Below are 20,863 nucleotides of genomic sequence, written 5' to 3'. Positions count from 1 at the left end.
AAATTTTCCAGCAATGATTAAGAAAAGGTGAGTTTGATAACTTGAGAAATGCATGTTATGATCTTGGCATCATCACTCATATTTATACAACTTTTCTGATCCTCATTTTTTTTCCCTATCAGATGAGGTTTACAGTGGAGACATATTTTCAAAGCACTGAGCTGGACATATGGCTTTTGGAAACTCTAAGTAACAGTCAGTGACAGAATTTGGATTAAGACCCCACATTCCTTCCTCTCCATTTTATACTTGTTTTTGTGACTCAGCCTAATCCTTTTAGGGAAGTATTCAAACCACATCTGCCTGAGTCTCTTGCCAATTTCCTTTAAACCCCAACCGTTAGCTGAATCAGCCTCCTGCCAGCTGTCCTCCAACTAAAAGCAATAAGGTTTACATTCTCACTTTTTTGGTTAAAAAATATCTTGCCTAAACAAAGAACTTCTTTTATTGTCCTAATACCTTCTGTAGGCTGCCCTGCTTTTCCACTTAAGGCATTTCTGTATATTGCCTCTTTAAGGGACTTTTCCCAAGGCAAAAGCCACACAGCAGTTACACGTGTTCTTTTGCACTTGGGGCTTTTTCAGTGGAACCTGAAGCTTGATCAAGATTAATGCCTTAAAGGGAATATGAAGTTAAGGTACTGGTGGTGTTTGGTTTATGGATGTCTGATTGTATTTTTAATACGTGAGCCAGCAATTGGAAATGGCCTCAACAGCTAGTATATTCTAGAAATACCCAGACTTCCCTACCTCTGGAAACTTGGTGTTTCCTTCCTTTCCTATCCTTCAATTGTCATCAGCTTAGATTGTGCCAAAGCCAAACTTAGACTCATTTTCTCTCCTTGTTCTGACACAGGTCCCTGTTGAGCCCATCCATGACAAGTCCTAGTGATCAGTAAGGGAGAATAGCCCCAGCACTGGAGCTCATCTTCCTGGAATTATCTTCACCCTCCTTCCACCTCCAGGCTCAGGCTTCACACTCTAGCTCATGTGCCAATTTGTATAAAATATACTGGCTAGTTATAGTCAATACTATGCATTAATGGGTGCTGCTTGAAATTTTAATGACTCTCAATCTCAAATTGTGGGCCCAAACCACTACTATTATGATCCATATAGCCCTTTAAGGACCAAGTTTGCCCAGCGTCATACTCCCCATCAGTACCAAGTGTGCATGAGATACTGTGTATATTCACTTACTTAAGTGGAATAGGAATAAGAATGACAGAAAGCACTTTTTCTTTAGTTTATGTCACTCTTATTGTTACTGATACTGTGAAGCATAATAATAAATGATGCTGGAAATCTCAAAAAGGTTATGGGCTTGTTTCAGGGATAAAGAGTTTAAAAACCCTTAAGATTGTATTCTGCTGTACAGTGGGGTATCCCTGGGGAGGAAAGCAAAGATATCAAAGCTTATGTTTTGCAGGCTTCACAGAACAGATGATAGAGTAGAATAATGGTTTCCTTCTCATCCACCCCGGCCTGGCTTCCTGTCCATAAGTGAATAGCATCTGCCTTGATCTTCCTGAAATATTTTGTCTTTAATATAACCTCTAAGTATGCTAGCCCCAAGAATAGAAACAAGGAATTTTCATTAGGAAAATAACATTTATGGGAGCCTTTCTTTTAAGCAGTGTGTATGTGTGTGTGTGTGTGTGTGTGTGTGTGTGTGTGTGTGAGAGAGAGAGAGAGAATTGGGGAGGGTGGGAGGGAAGAGGAAGAGAGAAAAGGGGTGAAAAGACAGAGAAGGAGGGTGATGGGAGGAAAGGGAGAATGGGAGAATATGAGTACGAATATGAATGAATGAGTGAATGAATGAATGAATGAATACTAGACGTGACTGGAGGAAAGGTTTCGTATACTTGATAGCCCAGTGAGAAACTCAGGACATATTTTCCTATATAATCATTGGGAGAGGGTAGTCTGATTTAATATGTTATTTAAGGACTTTTTTTCTTTTTTTAAAAAATTATTATAAGTTCTGAGATACATGTGCAGAATGTGCAGGTTTGTTACATAGGTATACATATGCCATGGTGGTTTAGAAAGTGCATTAAACTTCCAAAGCTGTTTTAGAAGTGATTAAACCTTTGGAACACAGCTTGTTGGAGAGTTAGGTTCTGCTAGGTACGTTATTTTATTAGACGATATTGTAAAAGCAATGTTCTAAAGCTAAAGTAACAAAAATGATCACTAACTGATAGCATTTTTCATACATATAAGAAAATGAAAGAACTGGAAATCTTCTACTAGAAATAACTTTCTGAGCAGATTATTTTTAAAAAGTGTAATAAAAATGGCTCAGGTTTCATTTAAATTGAACGGGATTTAATTTAAATAACGCAGCCAAGTTTACAATAATAAGCCTTTTTTCCCCCTTCTCTGACTTCTTTGATATATTTGAGTGGTTTCCTGGAAGGTAAGGTCTGGTACTCTAAAATGAAAGGAACAGTAGGCCATGTCGTCAGCCAGGTGCGGTGGCTCATGCCTGTAATCCCAGTACTTTGGGAGGCCGAGGTGGGCGGATCAGGAGGTTAAGAGATTGAGACCATCCTGGCCAACGTGGTGAAACCCCGTCTCTACTAAAAATACAAAAATTAGCTGGGTGTGGTGGTGGGCGCCTATAGTCCCAGCTACTTAGGAGGCTGAGGCAGGAGAATAGCTTGAACCGGGGAGGCTGAGGTTGCAGAGATCTGAGACCATGCCACTGCACTCCAGCCTGGGCAACAGAGTGAGACTCCATCTCAAAAAATAAAATAAAATAAAATAAAAATAAAATAAATAAATTAACTTCAAGGAGAGTGAGAGAGATGGAAATAGAAACTTTGTTTCTTTAATGAAAGTTTTCAAAAGGAGAGAGAAGTGACAGAGGCAGAGGAAACTGAAAGTCAGATGATAGAGGGCATGCCTCTTGGTAACCGTAGCTAGAAAACAAATAGCAACCCAAACTGGCCCGTCAGCCATTTTATCTTCTCTGTTCCCTGGTGCCCAATGCTGTCTATTTTGTTTTTTTAATTCCCTTTATTAAGGTCTGCCTGTCGCTCTTCTTTCATCTTCTCTCTCTGCCTCTTCATGTCTTTCCATTTTCTGGCGCTCTCATCTAATTCCTTGGTATCTTCAGTTTATTTATGTTTTGTAAAGAAACTATAATAGTAGAATAAAAATGGAAGGTGTTATTTAAAAAAAGCCATCTGATGTAAGTCAGTAGGGATTTTTAGGTTAAAAAAGAAAAAAAAATCAGAATTTTTTTTCACATTTAATAGCCTAATATATCTCTAAGTGTCTTTGAAGTATATAAGACTTTGAGCTTCCTGAAAACACAGTTTTTCATTAATAGTTCACAACAGTGTTTTAGCTGTTTCAAAGTAGTTTTTAGATAGTCATTTACTCTTGATAGGAGTGTGTAATCACGTGTTCTTTCTCTTATAGATTCGCCTTTTACAAGTCCACTTCTCAGAGAAGAAATGATGACAAATAACTTTTCCTCGGAGAGTCATAACATATCACTGACTGGTAAATGTATCATGTTTCAAATAATGCAATTCCAAAAAAAGGGTTTAAGCTATTTTTCTTAAACAAAGCTACTGCTTTTTGCTTTGTGAAGTGGTAAACCCTGTTCCTGGCCCAGTGGGAAAACATACCAGTAGTGTGCTGGGAATCTAATGTGGTGAGGACGTTTTACTGGGGGCGCACAAAGGAGGAAAATATTCCAGACATGCTAAGGCTAAGAGTGGCTCCCCAGAAAACGGATACCTGAGAAAAGAGAGAATCAATTTTGATTTGCAGATACTCTTATGTTTTCATTAATTCCTGCTGATACCTCCATTACATCACTCTAGGTCAAGAAGATAATTTGTGTATCTGTTGGAAAACCTTTAGCCAGAGAAATTAAAGATGATATCAAATGAGTCACCATGCTAAGGAGAAGCAAGCAAGGAACTCCAAAATTAAACCCAGCCCTGCTTTCTCTGCTTTTTCTTTCACAGTTTTGGATTCCATGTTTCCAAAGTAATCTTAGTCTTTTAAATTCCTTAGAGTCATTAATCTGTTTTAGGAACAATATTAAAATTGTATAATTAGAATTTAAAACATCACAAACCTATTATTAAATCAATAGTTAGGTTTTTCCAAATACACATCTAGTGTTTAACTGTCCTCTAGTCTTACGAACTGTTTCTCTATTTCTGTTTAATATGAATAGAAGGTGTGTGTTGCGTGTGTGTGTGTGTATGTGTGTGTGCAGCTGTGTGTTTCCCAATCTGATAACAATGGAATGTTTGCGCTGAGTTTTTTGGGGGAGCATTTTTTGACTTTGTGCAGCTTTTGTTTGTTCCCAAATGCCCTCATTCCAATGTATAGAGTTCATTCTTGTAAAAAATAATTATTATAACTTTCCTATGTTCTTTTACTTTTTGCAAGTTCTAGTTGTTGGTTGCCTCTGTTAAGATGAAATGTTTCTTTAAGAGACTCATGTGAGAAAGCGATTTGCACATTCTCTAACCAGCCTGGCAATGTTGGCAGCAGGGCACTGCTTACTCAACCAGTACATTTGGGGCCTGGAAACGAAACAGTCAATGCTCAGGGCAGGAGCAAAATATGGACTTTTTAATTGTTATCAGACTGGTTATTTACTTACTTAACCTGTTTGGAGAGTTTAACTCCTATTCTTTTATTCTGAATAGTGCTATTTAAAGCCATATTCCCACTGTTATAAAAAGACTAATTGTTTGCAATTATCCATTACTTGCCTCTGCCTTGGCTTGATTAAACTTTAGTCTGTCTTTTTTCTTCCTTGCAGACCCCTGAAACATGGCTTGCCCTAAGTCTGAGCAAGCATTAAAATGAAGAACATCTTGAGAATTGGCTGACTGCAAGCCCGATCATGCTGTCTGTGTACACTCTTTCATTTGCCCAGTTTCCCTAAAAAAGTTCCTGCTTTACTGCTTATCCCTCTCCATATTAAAAAATAGCCTTTTCTGTTTACTTTTGGGATGCTTGCAGACCTTAAGTTTGGAGCTTTTTCTCTATTGCAACAGTCTATTGCAATAGTCTTTTTAAAAATAACATCTTCACTCTGGGCAGGGTGGCTCACATCTGTAATCCCAGCACTTTGAGAGGCCAAGGTGGGTGAATCACTTGAGGTCAGGAGTTCAAGACCAGCCTGGCCAACATGGCAAAACCCTGTCTCTACTACAAATACAAAAATTAGCTGGGGATGGTGGTGGACACCTGTAGTCCCAGCTACTTGGGAGGCTGAGGCAGGAGAATCACTTGAACCCAGGAGTTGGAGGTTTCAGTGAGCCGAAGTTGAGCCACTGCACTCCAGCCTGGGGGACAGAGTGAGACTCTGTCAAATAATAATAATAATAATAATAATAATAGTAATAATAATAATGTCTTCATTTAACTTTGGATTTGTTTTTGACAAGAGATTTGACAATTTAGAAACATTAGATCTCCGAGTTGGGCACTGAATGGTTACATTTTAGGTTGTTGCTCTAGTGCCTTCTCATCAAAAAGTTTGGTCTTAGAAACTACCTTTGCTGAACTACGGAATTTAAATTTGAAGATATATTTATAATTTTTAGTGTCAATGTAAAATAAAAATATCGAGATGAATCTCTAAACAAAATGTTTTATTTGGTAGAACAGAATTGGAGTTGAGGGCATACACAGAGTGGAGTGGTCTTCAGTATGACTGAAAACCAAAGAGAAGTTTAGAGGTTTTATTAGAGAGAAATGTTATATATTGTTTTGGAAGAAAAGTCATTAGCACTAGCAAAGTTTTTGGGAGCTGACAAGCTCTGACTGGTGAGTGATGGTGGTGGGTAAATTAGTCTTAGAGTCATGACGATTTGTTTCAGAAGCTGCTAGGTAAAACTGTTCTTAAAGTTATACCAGGTCATTTCAGCAGCTAGCTTGCAGTATTAGCCCCGGGCAGGTGCTTTGTGTCCCAAGTGTTTTTTTTTTTTCTTTTTTTTTCTTTTTTACTGAGTCTCTGGACTCTAATTTAGTTGAATATGACAAGATAACTCCAATTCCTGATTATCAATTTTTACCTTATGAACCATAGACTTTCTTCTTGCTGCTGTTAAGATTTTTAACCTACTATTTGTAAACGGAGTGTTTTCATATTTTCATAACATTGATATGTATCAATATTGATTTTATCATTATTCATTGTTGTCTATAAGCAATACTAATAACATTTCTATGTTGCTACTTATTATTTTCTCTTTCCCTCTGGCCATTGTCAAAGTTAATCTCTCTGTTAGGATAAAATGTGTCTTGTAGAGAGTTTCAAATACAATACGTTAATTGTAAATTTTAGACCAGAAAGATTTTGGTCTGGCTCATACTTATCCAAAGATTCTTGAGACTGGAAAACATATGGATTCTTGTGCCTGGGAGAATGAAAACATGGCTTTTGATTCATAAAAGCTTACTTATTTAATATTTTTAAAATATTGCTAATTATTTACTTAACAAACTCATGATGTTGACTATGTACCATGTTTGTATTTCTAAATAACTTAATTCTTATAACAGCTCAATGAGGTGGGTAGTGTTACTATTTGTAATTTGCAGGTGAGGAAAGAGAGGCACAAAGAGACGAAGTGAACTGACCAGGATCACAGTTCCTGAGTTAGAGCTTATGGTTTTAAATGCAGGCAGCTTGGTGCCCAGTCTGTGCTATTAACCATTATGCTTTGCAGCCTTTCTTTCTGGGCATAATGCCCAGTTACTTGTTTCTTTTAACAGCATTGTTAAATCAATTATATTTATTTTAAGAAGAATGACATTAGTTTTGAAATGATATAGTAAACTATGAAAATAAAGCTATTTTCTAGGTTTATTGCTATTTCTAGGTTTATTTAGTAATAAAGCTATTGCTTTGGAAGTTGCATTTGTTGCCTGCAGTCCCAGCACTTTGGGAGGCCGAGGCAGGCGGATCACCTGAGGCTAGGAGTTCGAGACCAGCCTGGCCAACATAGCGAAACCCCGTCTCTACCAAAAATACAAAAAGTAGCCAAGTGTGGTGGCGGGCACCTGTATTCCCTTCTACCTGGGAGGCTGAGGCAGGAGAATCACTTGAACCTGGGAGGCGGAGGTTGCAGTGAGCCGAGATTGTGCCACTGCACTCCAGCCTGGGTGACAGAGCAAGTGTCCATCTCCCCTGCCCCCTAGAAAAAAAGAAATTGCACTTGCTTAATCATAAATTTGTGAAAGTAATTGACTTGACTGAAACTAAAAGTATTTTTTCTACTCTCAGAGGTTTTAAAACAGATCTTTTGATAATGGACTGTTTTTATATCACTGTACTTAATTTTCCAATGTCCATAGTATTTGGAATTCATTGTATTGTTTGTATTACCACAATATATTTTTATTTTTGTTTTTTTCCTCTCTGCATATTAGTGTTTAGTTTCTCAATCAGTGTGTTATAGTTTAACGGAAGAGATTGAAATAAAAATAAACAGCTGACAGTTTCCTTGACCACCTTGTTAACGTTGGAATCAGCTCTCCTGTGTTGACCGAATGGCACATTTTATTTACATGTTGAGATGTGAGCAGCTGTCCCACAAGGTCCTTGTGATACAAGGAGATAATATAAGCAGACATTAGAGGTGCAGATGTGCAAATTAGGGCACAATGTAAGATTCGGGAAGATTAGTCAAGATAAGGAAAAACAACCACATTGTCTAAATCTCGGCCAGCAAGAGGTCTAGGTTAGGATCACCCAGATTCTAGGGGTAGGTGATTGAGAAGATTGAGAAGAAGAAAAGAAGTGAAAATACTTTATTGCAGAAAAGATTCTAGCATGACTCCAATGCTGCAAATGTTAGGATATTTTTCAGAGGTACTCATCAAACTTGATATGTAGACTGTTGATGTACAGAGATAAAAATTGAGACCTAACATTCATAGAGAGTCAGAGAAAGCGAAGATGGAAGAGGGATATACCCATAGCAAAAAAAGTGGCAGTGGCTGTGATCAACTTTTGTTCTATATCAGGTTTTTTTGTTTTTGTTTTTGTTTTTATTAACAGAAGTATTGATGTTTGGGGCTGGATGATTCTTGGTTATAGGAGGTTGTTTGCAGAATTGTGGGTTGTTTAACACCATTCCTAGCCATTACCCACTAGATGTGAGTAACACCCGCTAAGTTATGACAGCTAGATATGTCTCCAGATAATTGTCAAACATTCCCTGGGGGACAAAATTTTCCCCACTTGAAAATTATCCCCACTGTTCTATACATTAAAAATGAGAGTCCTGCACATGTTTCCCATCCCCTTATTGTGGGAATACACATGATTTAATAATCTTGTGATTAACATTTAGTAAAGAATCTCACCATAAAGTTAGATGATGGTGCTGAATCACAGGCACAGGACCTCACACTCTGTAAGTTGGACCTGTCTCTTCCCTCCCTACTACTGGTGTTCAAATCCTTCCTCTCTTTAAGAATGGAGCCAAGATCCCATCTTCAATAAAGCACATATCAGAGAAGCACATACGTTCCTGCTTCTCTGATATGTATTTACTGTATTTTTGTTAATTTTTAATTCTGTAAGTAAAAATGAGTTCTGTTTTGAAAATATTAAAACATTATTTTCAGCATTAGAGTAAATTAGAAAATCTGAAAACCCTCCTGCCACACCTATGAATATCTAAAATACAGTAAACATTCTTTTAAATATATAGCAATGTACATAAAAGTAAAGAAGTTTCTACTGATCAAAATTGGTGATCAGGGCGTGAAACCTGTTAACTGATATTGTGTTAGGTTTCCTGTGTTTGTTGCCAAGATATTTGAGTTTTAAGAGCTACAAAAATATAAAAAACAAGGCCTTGAGTTCATGCAAGGAGGAGAGTTGGAACTGAAAACCTGCAGAAAACTATCCTTCCTAGGCTGTAAATGTAGAGAAAGGTTTGATTTAGGGAAAAAAATCAGCCGACAGCACAAGATGACAAGTTGGCTTCTTTCTTTTGAAGTTTTGTTAGGCATTTGAACCAAAAGATTCCCAGTGTTATCTGCCAATTACAAATAATATGAATAAAAATATATTTTTTTAAAAAACCTCCAAATCCCTGAAGATTTCCCTTAGTATTTAAAGACGTGGGCCTGTCCTCAACATAGTTTAAATTGCAGATTTACATTACCTGCATTATACTGTACAGGAGCCTCCGAGCTGAGAAATAACACAAAAATGACCCTGGCAGGTAGTACTTCCACAGGAAAGCAATGAAAAACCCTCTGTGGAAGAATGCATTGTCCATCCTGGTGACATAATCCCTGCTGTTACATGTCTCAACATGTCACAAAACAAAAATATAAAAAACAAACACACAGTCCCTAACAGAGCTGAGGAGCAGTAGGATTAGACATTCCAGAGCTTATAGAAATACTAGGTAGAGAAATAAAACAAATATTAAAAACATGAGAATGAATATCACACTGTTTTTTTAAAAAGACAAAGCAGTTCAAAAAATATCCAAATAGAACTTCAGGAGGTGAAATAAAAAACTTGACTGATGAGGTTCAAGTCTCATTGAATTACCCACCATTTCTATCTCTCTTCTCTCTCCTCTTTTCCAAGGGTATACACTGTTCAATGTGTTTCTTTCCCATGCTGTGTGTGTGTGTGTGTGTGTGTGTGTGTGTGTGTGTGTGTGTGCATCCATAAAAACTATGTAGTATTGTTTGTTTTCTTTAGTTTTAGTGGTATTAGTCCATATGTATTGTTCTGAAAATTGATTTCTGTCATTCAACATTAGTTTTTGGAGATCTAGTCATATTGCATATGAATCTAGCTTGTTTTTTTTTCCACTTGTATGCACAGTATAAATACACCAGCTTACTTAGACATTTTTTTTCCTAATGGACCCTAGTTGGCTAATATATTTCTTGTTATAAACCATGTAGCAAGGGATACCCTACATATATCTCTCTGGGCATAATTGTGAATGTTTCTCTGTGATAAATACCACAAAGTAGAATTGCTCAGTTAGAAATTATGCACATCTTTATTTTAATATATACTTCCAGACTGGCCTTCAAAACATCTTGAGAGTTGACCCCTTCCCCTGACCCACATACTAGGTTTATATTTTATTTTTTGAATTAATTTAAATGAGGTAGGCATAAATTTTGGATACTGAATTTTTACTTTTTATAGAAGTTGCGAATATTTTTTCCCACTTTAAACTTTTATGTGGTGTTTTTTAATTGTGAAGAAGTTTCATTATATTTCCTCCTATTATTTGCATACATTTCCACCTTTCACTTTTTAACCCATTTATGATATAGTTTTATGTCTTGTAAGTGAGAAGGAACTAATTTTATGGTTATTATTTTGTACTGTTAGCCAGCGTCTCAACCCTCTTAACTGAATAGTTCTTTTCCTGATAGCTTTGAAATAGTACTCTAATCATATTTCAGTTCCCAAACTCTGTTCTGTTTCTCTACTGTTAACGTTGTTTTACAAAGTTATTAAAGTACTTCCCAAAGTGAGAAGTACATTTTACTTTGTAACCTGATGCACCAACTGCATGTTCACACACATATGAAACAAAATATTCATCAAATAACACCTACACCTAATAGGCTTCTTATACTCTGGTAATTTCTCTTTTACTCCAATCCATTAAAAAACAAATCTGTTGATAACTATTAAATTGATATCCTGATTCACTAATAGATTTTTGCATGCAGTCTGAAAAGTTTTGCCTATTTTATTTCATTAATTTCTTGGTATTTTATGGTGCAATTAACATGTTAGTATTATTTTTAAAAACATCTTTTTATCTGTTCTTTTTAAAAAAACAGATTTTCTTTCTTGGACTTTCATTCTTTCACGTGCACTTCTGTTTTTTTTAAATTATACTGTAAGTTTTAGGGTACATGTGCACAACGTGCAGATTTGTTACATATGTATACATGTGCCATGTTGGTGTGCTGCACCCATGAACTCGTCATTTAACATTAGGTATATCTCCTAATGCTATCCCTCCCCTCCCCCCCCCACCCCACAACAGGCCCCAGTGTGTGATGTTCCCCTTCCTGTGTCCATGTGTTCTCACTGTTCAATTCCCACCTATGAGTGAGAACATGCGGTGTTTGGTTTTTTGTCCTTGCGATGGCTTTGCTGAGAATGATGGTTTCCAGCTTCATCCATGTCCCTACAAAGGACATGAACTCATCCTTTTTTATGGCTGCATTATGGTGTATATGTGCCACATTTTCTTAATCCAGTCTATCATTGTTGGACATTTGGCTTGGTTCCAAGTCTTTGCTATTGTGAGTAGTGCCGCAATAAATATACGTGTACATGTGTCTTTATAGCAGCATGATTTATAATCCTTTGGGTATATACCCAGTAATGGGATGGTGGGGTCAAATGGTATTTCTAGTTCTAGATCCCTGAGGAATCGCCACACTGACTTCCACAATGGTTGAACTAGTTTACAGTCCCACCAACAGTGTAAAAGTGTTCCTATTTCTCCACATCCTCTCCAGCACCTGTTGTTTCCTGACTTTTTGGTGATCGCCACTCTAACTGGTGTGAGATGGTATCCGATTGTGGTTTTGATTTGCATTTCTCTGATGGCCAGTGATGATGAGCACTTTTTCATGTGTCTTTTGGCTGCATAAATGTCTTCTTTTGAGAAGTGTCTGTTCATATCCTTCACCCACTTTTTGATGGTTGCATTGCTTAAAATTGGGTTCTGTAAAAAGTACTTTTGGAATTTGATTCTTCACCAACTCTGTAGATTTATTTTGGGGAAAATTAATGTTTTTGTACTATTGCCATCTGTGACTTAGATCTCATTTGATTTACAGTATCTGTTGTAGTTAGACTTAATTGTAGTTATTTATGTTTGAGTTATATGTCCCCTGCTAGATTAGTAATTTTGAAATCCCCTCTCTATCACATATAGCATATAAAAGTGCTAAACAAATTTGTTTTGGCCAATGGATGAGTCAACTGTGTGAGACAAGAACTTCTTACTCATTTCTTGCATATCCCATAAAGTACTTTCCGCCTGGAATTCATCATATAAATCATGAGGCAGAATTTTAATATGCTTGAACCTTCAGTCTAAGGGAAGGTGCCTTATCTGTCTAAAGAAGTGATTCATGTTTTAAGTACTATATTCCAGGAGCTACAACCACTTCAACAAAAATTTATTGAAAGCCTGGTTTACAGTAGTGAACGTGGCAGACTTCCCTTTCTGCCCTCCTCCCCCCATGTCATACAGTATATGTTTCAGTGAGAAAGACAATGAATAAGTAAACAAATTAACACGAAAGGTGAAACCGGACAGTGCCAAATGCTAGGAAGTATATAAAGGAAATGTGATAGAGAGAGTCTGTTGTTAGCAGTGTTGTAAGGTTAGAGGAGCCCTTTCTGCAAAGAAGGCATGTGACCTGAGACAGTCAGTCACTTGGGGTATGTACAAACTGTAAGTACTGCCTCCTTGAGTGTCTGCATGGCTAGCACCTTAGAAGTTGATACCATGAGACATAAACCATTGTAAGACTAAGTATCAAGGACTGGCATCAGGTGTAAACACCTGCAGTTTGGAGAAATTCATTACCAAGGTGGCAGGCCATGCTTGCAGTTTACATTAGGTATTTGTGAGCCGTTATCTTGATCTGGTGTGTACTGAGGCTTGTGTTTACCTCTCCTTTGATGGAATCCAGTTACTTCTATTGTATTTTATTTTTTAAGTTCTGGGGTACATGCGCAGGATGTACAGGTTTGTTACATAGGTAAACGTGTGCCATGGTGGTTTGCTGCACCTGTCAATCCATCACCTAGGCAGTAAGCCCAGCATACATTAGCTCTTTTCCCTAATGCTCTGCACCGCCTGCCCTCCATCGGCAGGCCCCAATGTGTGTTGTTCCCCTCCCTGTGTCCATGTGTTCTTACTGTTCAGCTCCCACTTATAAGTGAGAACATGCGGTATTTGGTTTTCTGTTCCTGTGTTAGTTTGCTGAGGATAATGGCTTCCAGCTTCGTCCATGTCCCTGCAAAGGACATGATCTTGTTCCTTTTTGTGGCTGCATAGTATTCCATGGTGTATATGCACCACATTTTCTTTATCCAGTCTATCATTGATGGGCATTTGGGTTAATTCTATGTCTTTGCTGTTGTGAATAGTGCTGCAATGAACATACATGTGCATGTGTCACTTTTAAATCCTTTGTTCCATGCGATGTAACCATGATGGGGAAAGAAGATGAAGGGATGAAGAGGCCAATCTTGAATGCTTTCCACACCCTCTCCAGTCTTCACTAATTGTAGCAACATTTTTTATCAGTTTTATACAGTTATCTGTGTGTGTGTGTGTGTGTGTGTGTGTGTGTGTGTGTGTGTGTGTAGGTGGGGGTTCTGTTTAAGTTTTCCTGTGATTTATTTCTGAAACAATTCTGCTACTAAAATAATTTTGAAATCCATTAGAATAATCCATTTCAAAATTTAAATGGTTCTCATACTGGGGAATCAAATGATATGACATTGTCATTTGCTGTTCCTTTCTTCCATTATATTGAAGTGGATATGTGCAAAATGGTTCAAAATAAATGAAACCTTTTTATCAAGGTAGAGAAGGCAGAAATTAGATATAAAGATTGGAGGCAAGTTGTTATGGCTTGAGATGATTTTGATTTGTAAATGTAGAAGAGATGGAAAAAATACTAAAGTGTGATTTATAGCTACAAGAACAAAAGGGCAGGACTAGCCATGGAGGGGAGCATACAGGGCCAGGGACTGGCTGATCTGAGTCCTGGACTGCTCCCTCAGCCTGGATCTTGTCCCCTGTGTAACCTCAGGTATTGTCTTTCAGATGTACTGAACTGGTACTATGATTACCACTTTGCAGAATTTATTCTGGGGACCAAACATTATCATATGTTCTAGATATTTGTGAGCTGCCAAGTGACATCAGTGCTGTGTAATTTTAATCAAATGGAAGGAGTGCATAGATGAAGTATCTAGTGTAAATCTTGATAGGTGTATATGGATTAGGTTAATGATCTCAAGCCCAGAAACAGTCTATAGCCAGTTAAGCAGGAAATAACTTGTTGAATAAAGGATTTTGGCTAGCAGAATTGATGAGAAAACTGGAAATCAAGTTCTGGCAATGCCAAGGACCTCAGGATGACAGACAGCAAGGATTACTGGAAGAGTCTGCTTAAGATATTTCTGCAGGCACTGGACTCTTGATACTAGGGCCTAGAATAAAGGCACGTAATATATTTTTAGTAAAATTGTTAAACGAGTGGATAAATGAAAAGCATGTGGTAGGTGTTCAGTAAATAAGTGTTAAATGAGTGAGTGAAAGAATAATGAGGCACAATCACTGCTAGACACTTGCCATTGCTATTGTGATTAATTTTCAGTTCTGCCTAGGTCCCTAACTCCCTCCCTCTAACTTTAAAGCCATGAGTAGAAGGTTATAATTAAAGTGGCCAAACCCTAGTGCTCAGCTGTGCAGAGAGAAGACATATCTGTTCTTAGGTTTCTGCAGTGAGTGAGTACTTTGCCTATCACCAAACCTTACATGGATGGGAAGGGTGTTTGGATTCTGGTTGTCCAAAAATATGATCAGTGGTCCCCACTATAGTGTTGGATTAACTTCATGTTAATTATTTGGAAACAGTGGCAACAAATGTATTTGGTTACTAAAACAATGTAACCATTTACTGTAGTTTTCCTGTAACTGATGTAAACAATAGTTGCAGTGTTGTTCTCTATGTTGTAGAAAAATATATTTAATTATTGGATTGTTACCCAATGTTATTGTCTCAAATTAAATACTACATTGTTGAAACAAGAGACATGCAATTCTGGAATTCAAACAGAATTGTTTTTTTCTTTGAAATGATGTTAAATCAGTTTAGAAAGTAGAGAAATGACCATTACATGCCTTAATTTCTGTTACTAATTGAAGTGGAGGAAAACAGTGACTGATAGAAGCTTTGTTTAGTGAAATTCAACTAGCATCTCCTCTTAAATAATTTTAACATATTTTCCAAAATATTGCCATATCTTTGATGAATTATTTTGGAAAACCTGGCTTCATTTGTGTAGAAGCCATTCATGTTTTCTGGTATTTCTTTCTTTTGAGGATGTCTGTGTAAAAAAAAAATTCTAAAAGTCTGAAAATAGGCTCAGCTCATATAACACCAGCCACATAGTTCATAGGTCTTGAGGGAGTCTCCAGGGATTACTTGGAGATTTTATATACATATAAAAAAGTGTATCAAAGTGTATATGTACTACATTTTACTCTAGTTGGGTTTATATAATTTCAGATTTCTCTGTGCACATTGGTGATTTCACATTTTAAGTTTATGGGATTCAGGAAGCACATATGTTTTAGGCTGTATCACATTGGTGTGGCACTAATCAGATGGCATGTAAATAACTTGTTGATAGGATCACTTGATAAACTATCATGATTCTTCAATCCATGTGAGACTTATTTGGGAGAGAAGTGAAATTACAAGAATCAAGGGAATAGTATTATGTTTTATAAATTTTGGATATAAACTTTAAGAATTTTATTGTTATTCATAAGTTAACTCCATATGTTTAAGATGCACAACATTAATGATAAAAATAAGATCCATTGCATCATTTTTATATAGGGGTGTTGGCCTCATGTTAGTGTGGCCTTCTGTTTCTGTAAGGATTCTGGATGTTTAATAGACATTTTGGGTTGCATCATGAAACTTTATTGACTTTTATGGTGAAATTGTTACAGGGCAGGTGAATCCCAACATTGGGGTTTAGCTCTAGAAGGTTGGCTCAGGAAAGAATTCAAGAGTGAGCTGGTGGTAGAAAAATCAGCTTTATTGAGGCAGGGGTGTTACAGCTCTGTGACTTCTCCTTCAGAGCAGGAGTACCCCAGGGCAGTGTGTCAAGAGTAGCAGCTCAGGGGCAGTTCTGCAGCCATGTTTATACTACTTTTAATTATGTGCAAATTAAGGGGCAGGCTATTCAGAAATTTCTAGAAGACAGAAGGTAACTTCTGCGTCATTGCCATGGAAAGGGATGGTAACTTCTGGGTGTAGCCATGGCAATGGTAAACTGTCATGGTGCTGGTGGGTGTGTCTTATGGAGAGGAGCTTTTGTTGCCTCTTCCTCGTTTCTGTCAGTCTTCAATCTGGTCCAGAGTCACATTCCACCTCCTACCTCATTATGAATAATGAAAAGTCAGGCTGATAGGGCTCTGAATTTTCTATCTTGGCTTCTATCAGAGTTGTCCCATCTAATCCGTCGTATACATCACAGTTCACTTAACTGTTTTTAGTAAGAGTTTCTGTCTTTAAAGCATGTTTGGAAACACTATCCTATGCAATAAATTTTAGTTGGCTTCTTCCATATTTTCTTTTGCTTAATAATGAACAAAGCAGACTTTTATTTCTAGTGAAATGTTTACAAGATTGGGTCCTGAATAGACCCAAGAAAATAAATGTCATTTCTCTGAAGACTGCTAATTGCTGAAAGGCCTATATACTTTAAAAATGTTATCTATGAACATAAGAAATTATTTAGACAGGTATAAATTACTATACGGTTTTAAGAACAGTGTTAAAAATATGTTTCAGAAACAACAAATTGTTATCGTTTTAGAAATGCTGATGTCATAGATGTTTTTGCAGCACTCTAAAGCAGCAAAAATGCATTGCAGTTGTGCAGTATTAAGGAAGTTGAAACATTGTTGACTGAGCTCACGTTAGTTTGTTGGCTAACCACAAAATATGTAAAAAGGTAGAGCTTTCTGCATGTTTTTGATGCTGTGATTCCTTGACAGGAAGGAAAGCAAACTGCAGAAGCACAGCAAACTGCAGAAGCACCTGCAAAGTATTATAGGAAACAGTGAGACAACGATTAGGGCTTGGAGGATGGCCTACCATTAAGAAAACCTGTGTTGCATTTTAAGTTATGTAAAACTATGTTTAGTTGAAAATGTGTATTTTTAAAATATCTTGATTGCACTGTTCATTTATCATCACATTCACATTGGTATATAGCTACACTGTACATTTCTTTAATCTTCTATTAATATTTTCTTTTATTTAAAATCTTGGTTCAACAGTTTGAAGGTGATGAAGTTAATTCCATTGTAATGAGAATTTAATATGTTTGAGAGTTGGTATATTCTGTTGGTTATCACAATCTGGACTCAGGCATACCTAAATCTGAGATTCAGTGTTGCCTTTGCCTTGATGTGTGATCTTAGACAAGATAGTCAGCCTCTCTTTGCCTCATCTCTAAAATTGGAATTGTAACAGTGATACTTACCTCATAAAGCTGTTGTGAAGATTAAATGATTTAATCAACATATAACCCTTAGCACCATATATGATAGTTTTTATAATATTCCCCAGTGAGATAATGGTAAGAAGTGGGCATTTATTAATTGCTATATTATATTACTGTTGACGTTTATATATATATACTGTTGGTGTATATATTAATTGCTATATTACATTTATTAATTGCTATATTACTGTTGGCGTTTGTTATGATAGAACTTTTTACAATCTCATGAAATATTATTGTCCCACCTTACAAATAAGGAAACTGATGTCTAATACAAAGATACTTTGATTTTCAAATGCAAGGTATAGAATCAAGGCAGTTAAACAATTTGAGTTTTGCTCAAAGAGAGAGTTTTGCTTCAAGAGAAGCTGGCCAAGAGAAATTAGATAATTTGCCTGGTCTTGGTGAAAGATAATAAAGGCCAGTAATAGGAGGGTTGGATAAAACTGGGCAAATTTGTTTGACATTTTAGCGGTAGAATCAACTAAATACTACTGCATGTGATTCAGTGTTATAGGTCAGTGCAAGGAAACATTAATGGCTCGCTCTCGGATATTTTGAGTTTGAAGTTCCCATGGGATATCCAGATTTAGATGCTCCGTAGACCCCTGGAGCTGTAAAATAAAAAAAAGACTTCAGTGGAGGTTCTAATTTTGCAAGTAAAGAGCATTAGAGTTAATAGTTGAATCCAACAAAGGAGTGCCAAATTGAGAAGTAAAGAGACCAGAGAGCAAAATCCTGATGGGCACCAACATTTAAAAGGTAGTTGGAATAATTTGGTGTGGCTAGCAAAATGTTTAAAATATACTAGGATAGTGAAATAGAGCACAGTAAAGGGAACTGCAAGGAATAAGCTAGTCTCTGGCAATATATGTATTCTAGAGACATCAAATGTTATTTTTCTTTTTGAGCATTAAATTCAATTCAGCAATTTTGCAATTATACAAGTAGTTATTTCAAGCATGTGCTCACAAAGCACTTTGCACAAGCTGTACTTCACTGTCTGCAAACCTTGCATCTGGTCCTTGCTTATGGAAGCATTTTGAAAAGTTTCAAATGTAATTAAAAGTGATAGAATTTTTTTTTTTTCCTGAGACAGGGCCCTGCTTTATCACCTTGCCTGGAGTGCAGTGATGCCACCTTAGCTCCCTGCAGCCTCAACTCTCAGGCTCAAGAGATCCTCCCACCTCTGCCTATGACTAGATGGGACCACAGGCATGCACTACCAAGCCTGGCTAATTTTTTCTTTCTTTCTTTTTTTTTTTTTTTTTTTTTTTGAGATGAGGTCTCACCATGTTGCCCAGGCTGGTCTAGAACGCCTGTGCTCAAGCAATCCCACACACCTCAGCCTCCCAAATTACTGGGATTACAGGCATGAACCATTGCACCTGACCATTTTATTTGAGTTGTATTATTTTTCTTTCTACATTTTGGCTCTGCATTCTACATTTAATCATACTATACCATTATTGAGAATGAGAAGAGCTTGAGAAATTTGTTTATATGATGCACTACCGTCTTCCAAACACAACTCCTTCTCTTCCCTTAAGAGTAATTACCACTATTCTGATTTTTATGCAGTCACTTTCTTGCTTTTCTATATTGTTTTATTACCCAGGTATGCATCCCTAAATATTACAGTTCATTTTTGCTTTTCTTTTAAAGGTATTTTTTGAGTATCTTATAATCTTCAGGTGCCCCAAACATAGCACCTGACCTCCAATACAGAGACATCTCTCTCCCTTTTAAAATTTATCTATTGAAAAAACCAGGCCAGGTGCGGTGGCTCATGCCTGTAATCTCAGCACTTTGGGAGGCCAAGGCAGGCAGATCACCTGAGGTCAGGAGTTTGAGACTAGCCTGGCAAACATGGTGAAACCCCATCTCTGATAAAAATACAAAAAAAAGTTAGCCAGGCATGGTCTCATGCGCCTGTGGTCCCAGCTACTTGGGGGGGCTGAGGCAGGAGAATCGCTTGACTCTGGGGGGCGGAGGTTGCAGTGAGCTGAGACAGCACCATTGCACTCCAGCCTGGGCAACGAGAATGGAACTCCATCTCAAAAAAAAAAAAAAAAAAAAAAGACAGAAAAAGGAAAAAACAGATCATTTATTATGTAGAATTTTCCCAGAATCTGGATTTTGTTGATTACTTTCATGAAATGTAGGTTAATGTGTTCTTCCATAATCCATATTTCCTGTAAACTGGGAATTGGATCAAGAGACTTAACCAGTTTCAAGAACCTCCTCCAGCACCTTTTTTGACAAGACTATATCCTAGGTAGTGGGGTATTCTTCCTCAAGAGAGACATAATTCTGTTTTTGAAATTATTGCAGCAGCTGATGCAAAGTGCCTAGATCCATGATTCACTAGGGGTTGCAGCATCATTATGGTATATTTGTATGATTTCTTTTTTATTCATTTGCTGGAATTTTTCTATAAAGAGAACGTTTAACTTCTCTACTGTTTGGTTAGCCAGTGATACAGTTAGTGTAGGACAAACAAGTTACATGCTTAATATTTTTTCTTTATTTGCCACTGTTCAAAATTAAAGTTAGCTTTTTTGTGTTTTCCCTAAGTGTGTGTGTGTGTGCGCGTGCGCGCACGTGTGTGTGTATGTGTGTATTGTTGGATAGGTAGTGGTTGGGAACCTGAGGGTTAAACTGAAGAAACAAAAGACAAGTAGAGGCTCTTACTGCTCTTGCTCTAGTGCACCCTTTTTTTTTTTACACCAGTATCCCAGAAATCTGGGTTTCTGGGATACTGTTAAAAAAAAAAAAGCTTGTACTTACCTGCTGGGTCAGAGGTCCTGAAATCTCAGGCTTTGGAAATCGGGTTGGAGTGGAAGGGTGGAGAGTCCTAACCATTCCATATTCCTTGCCAAACTGTCAGGGAGAACTTTTTCTTTGCAATTCTGTACAGTTTCAGGCTCAGTGAATTAAACTGACAAAAGATAGATTAGCAAAACAAAAAGTGTATTTAATCACATATGGACAAAATTTACAAAAACATGTAGCTCAAAGGGGCAGTTAAAAGTGGGGGCTTATATACCATCTTAGTAGGGTAAGGAGAGGAGGAGAGAAAGGCAGCTTATGGAAAAACGAAATGAGTTTTAGGAAAGATAAATGAGCCTTTTAGATAACAGGTGGAAGATACAGTTTTGTGACAGTGTCTGTTTGGGTGTGGTGTGAAGATTTCTCTTGTTCAGTGATAAGAGTCTATTCTCCCTATTGCTCCTAGGGAGGGGATTTATGACAATGGAGGTTTTTTGGAGTTCCTTTGAAAGGCTCTGCTTTTAGTCAGAGTAGCTTTTTAGGAACTCAAATGCCTTCTGCTCAAAATAATTTGTACGCTATCTTGGCATATTCTGGACCCCTTCAGTGTGTGTGTGTCTGTGTGTGTGTGTGTGTGTGTGTGTTGTTTTCAAGATAAACACCTCAACTTCCCTAAAGCTTCTCTAAGGGTTAGCTCCTTCTCTTCCCACCTGTAGATGGGAAGAGAAATTGAGAACCTTTCAGA

The 20,863-nt window shown here is 37.2% G+C and overlaps 1 protein-coding gene across 1 annotated transcript in view; it reads left to right on the top strand.

Annotated features, from left to right (window-relative positions):
- EMB (embigin) overlaps nucleotides 1–20,863 on the top strand; it is a 46,341-nt gene that overhangs the window by 8,723 nt on the left and 16,755 nt on the right. The window contains exon 2 of the mRNA XM_030815759.1: nucleotides 3,432–3,515. Coding sequence (XP_030671619.1) covers nucleotides 3,432–3,515 — 84 coding nt within the window. The remainder of the gene's footprint in view (nucleotides 1–3,431; nucleotides 3,516–20,863) is intronic.

Source organism: Nomascus leucogenys, chromosome 7b (genome assembly GCF_006542625.1).
Source record: "Nomascus leucogenys isolate Asia chromosome 7b, Asia_NLE_v1, whole genome shotgun sequence".
Lineage (NCBI taxonomy): Eukaryota > Metazoa > Chordata > Mammalia > Primates > Hylobatidae > Nomascus > Nomascus leucogenys.
The sequence above is the reverse complement of the archived record's forward strand: the minus strand, read 5'-3'. Positions and strand labels throughout refer to the sequence as shown.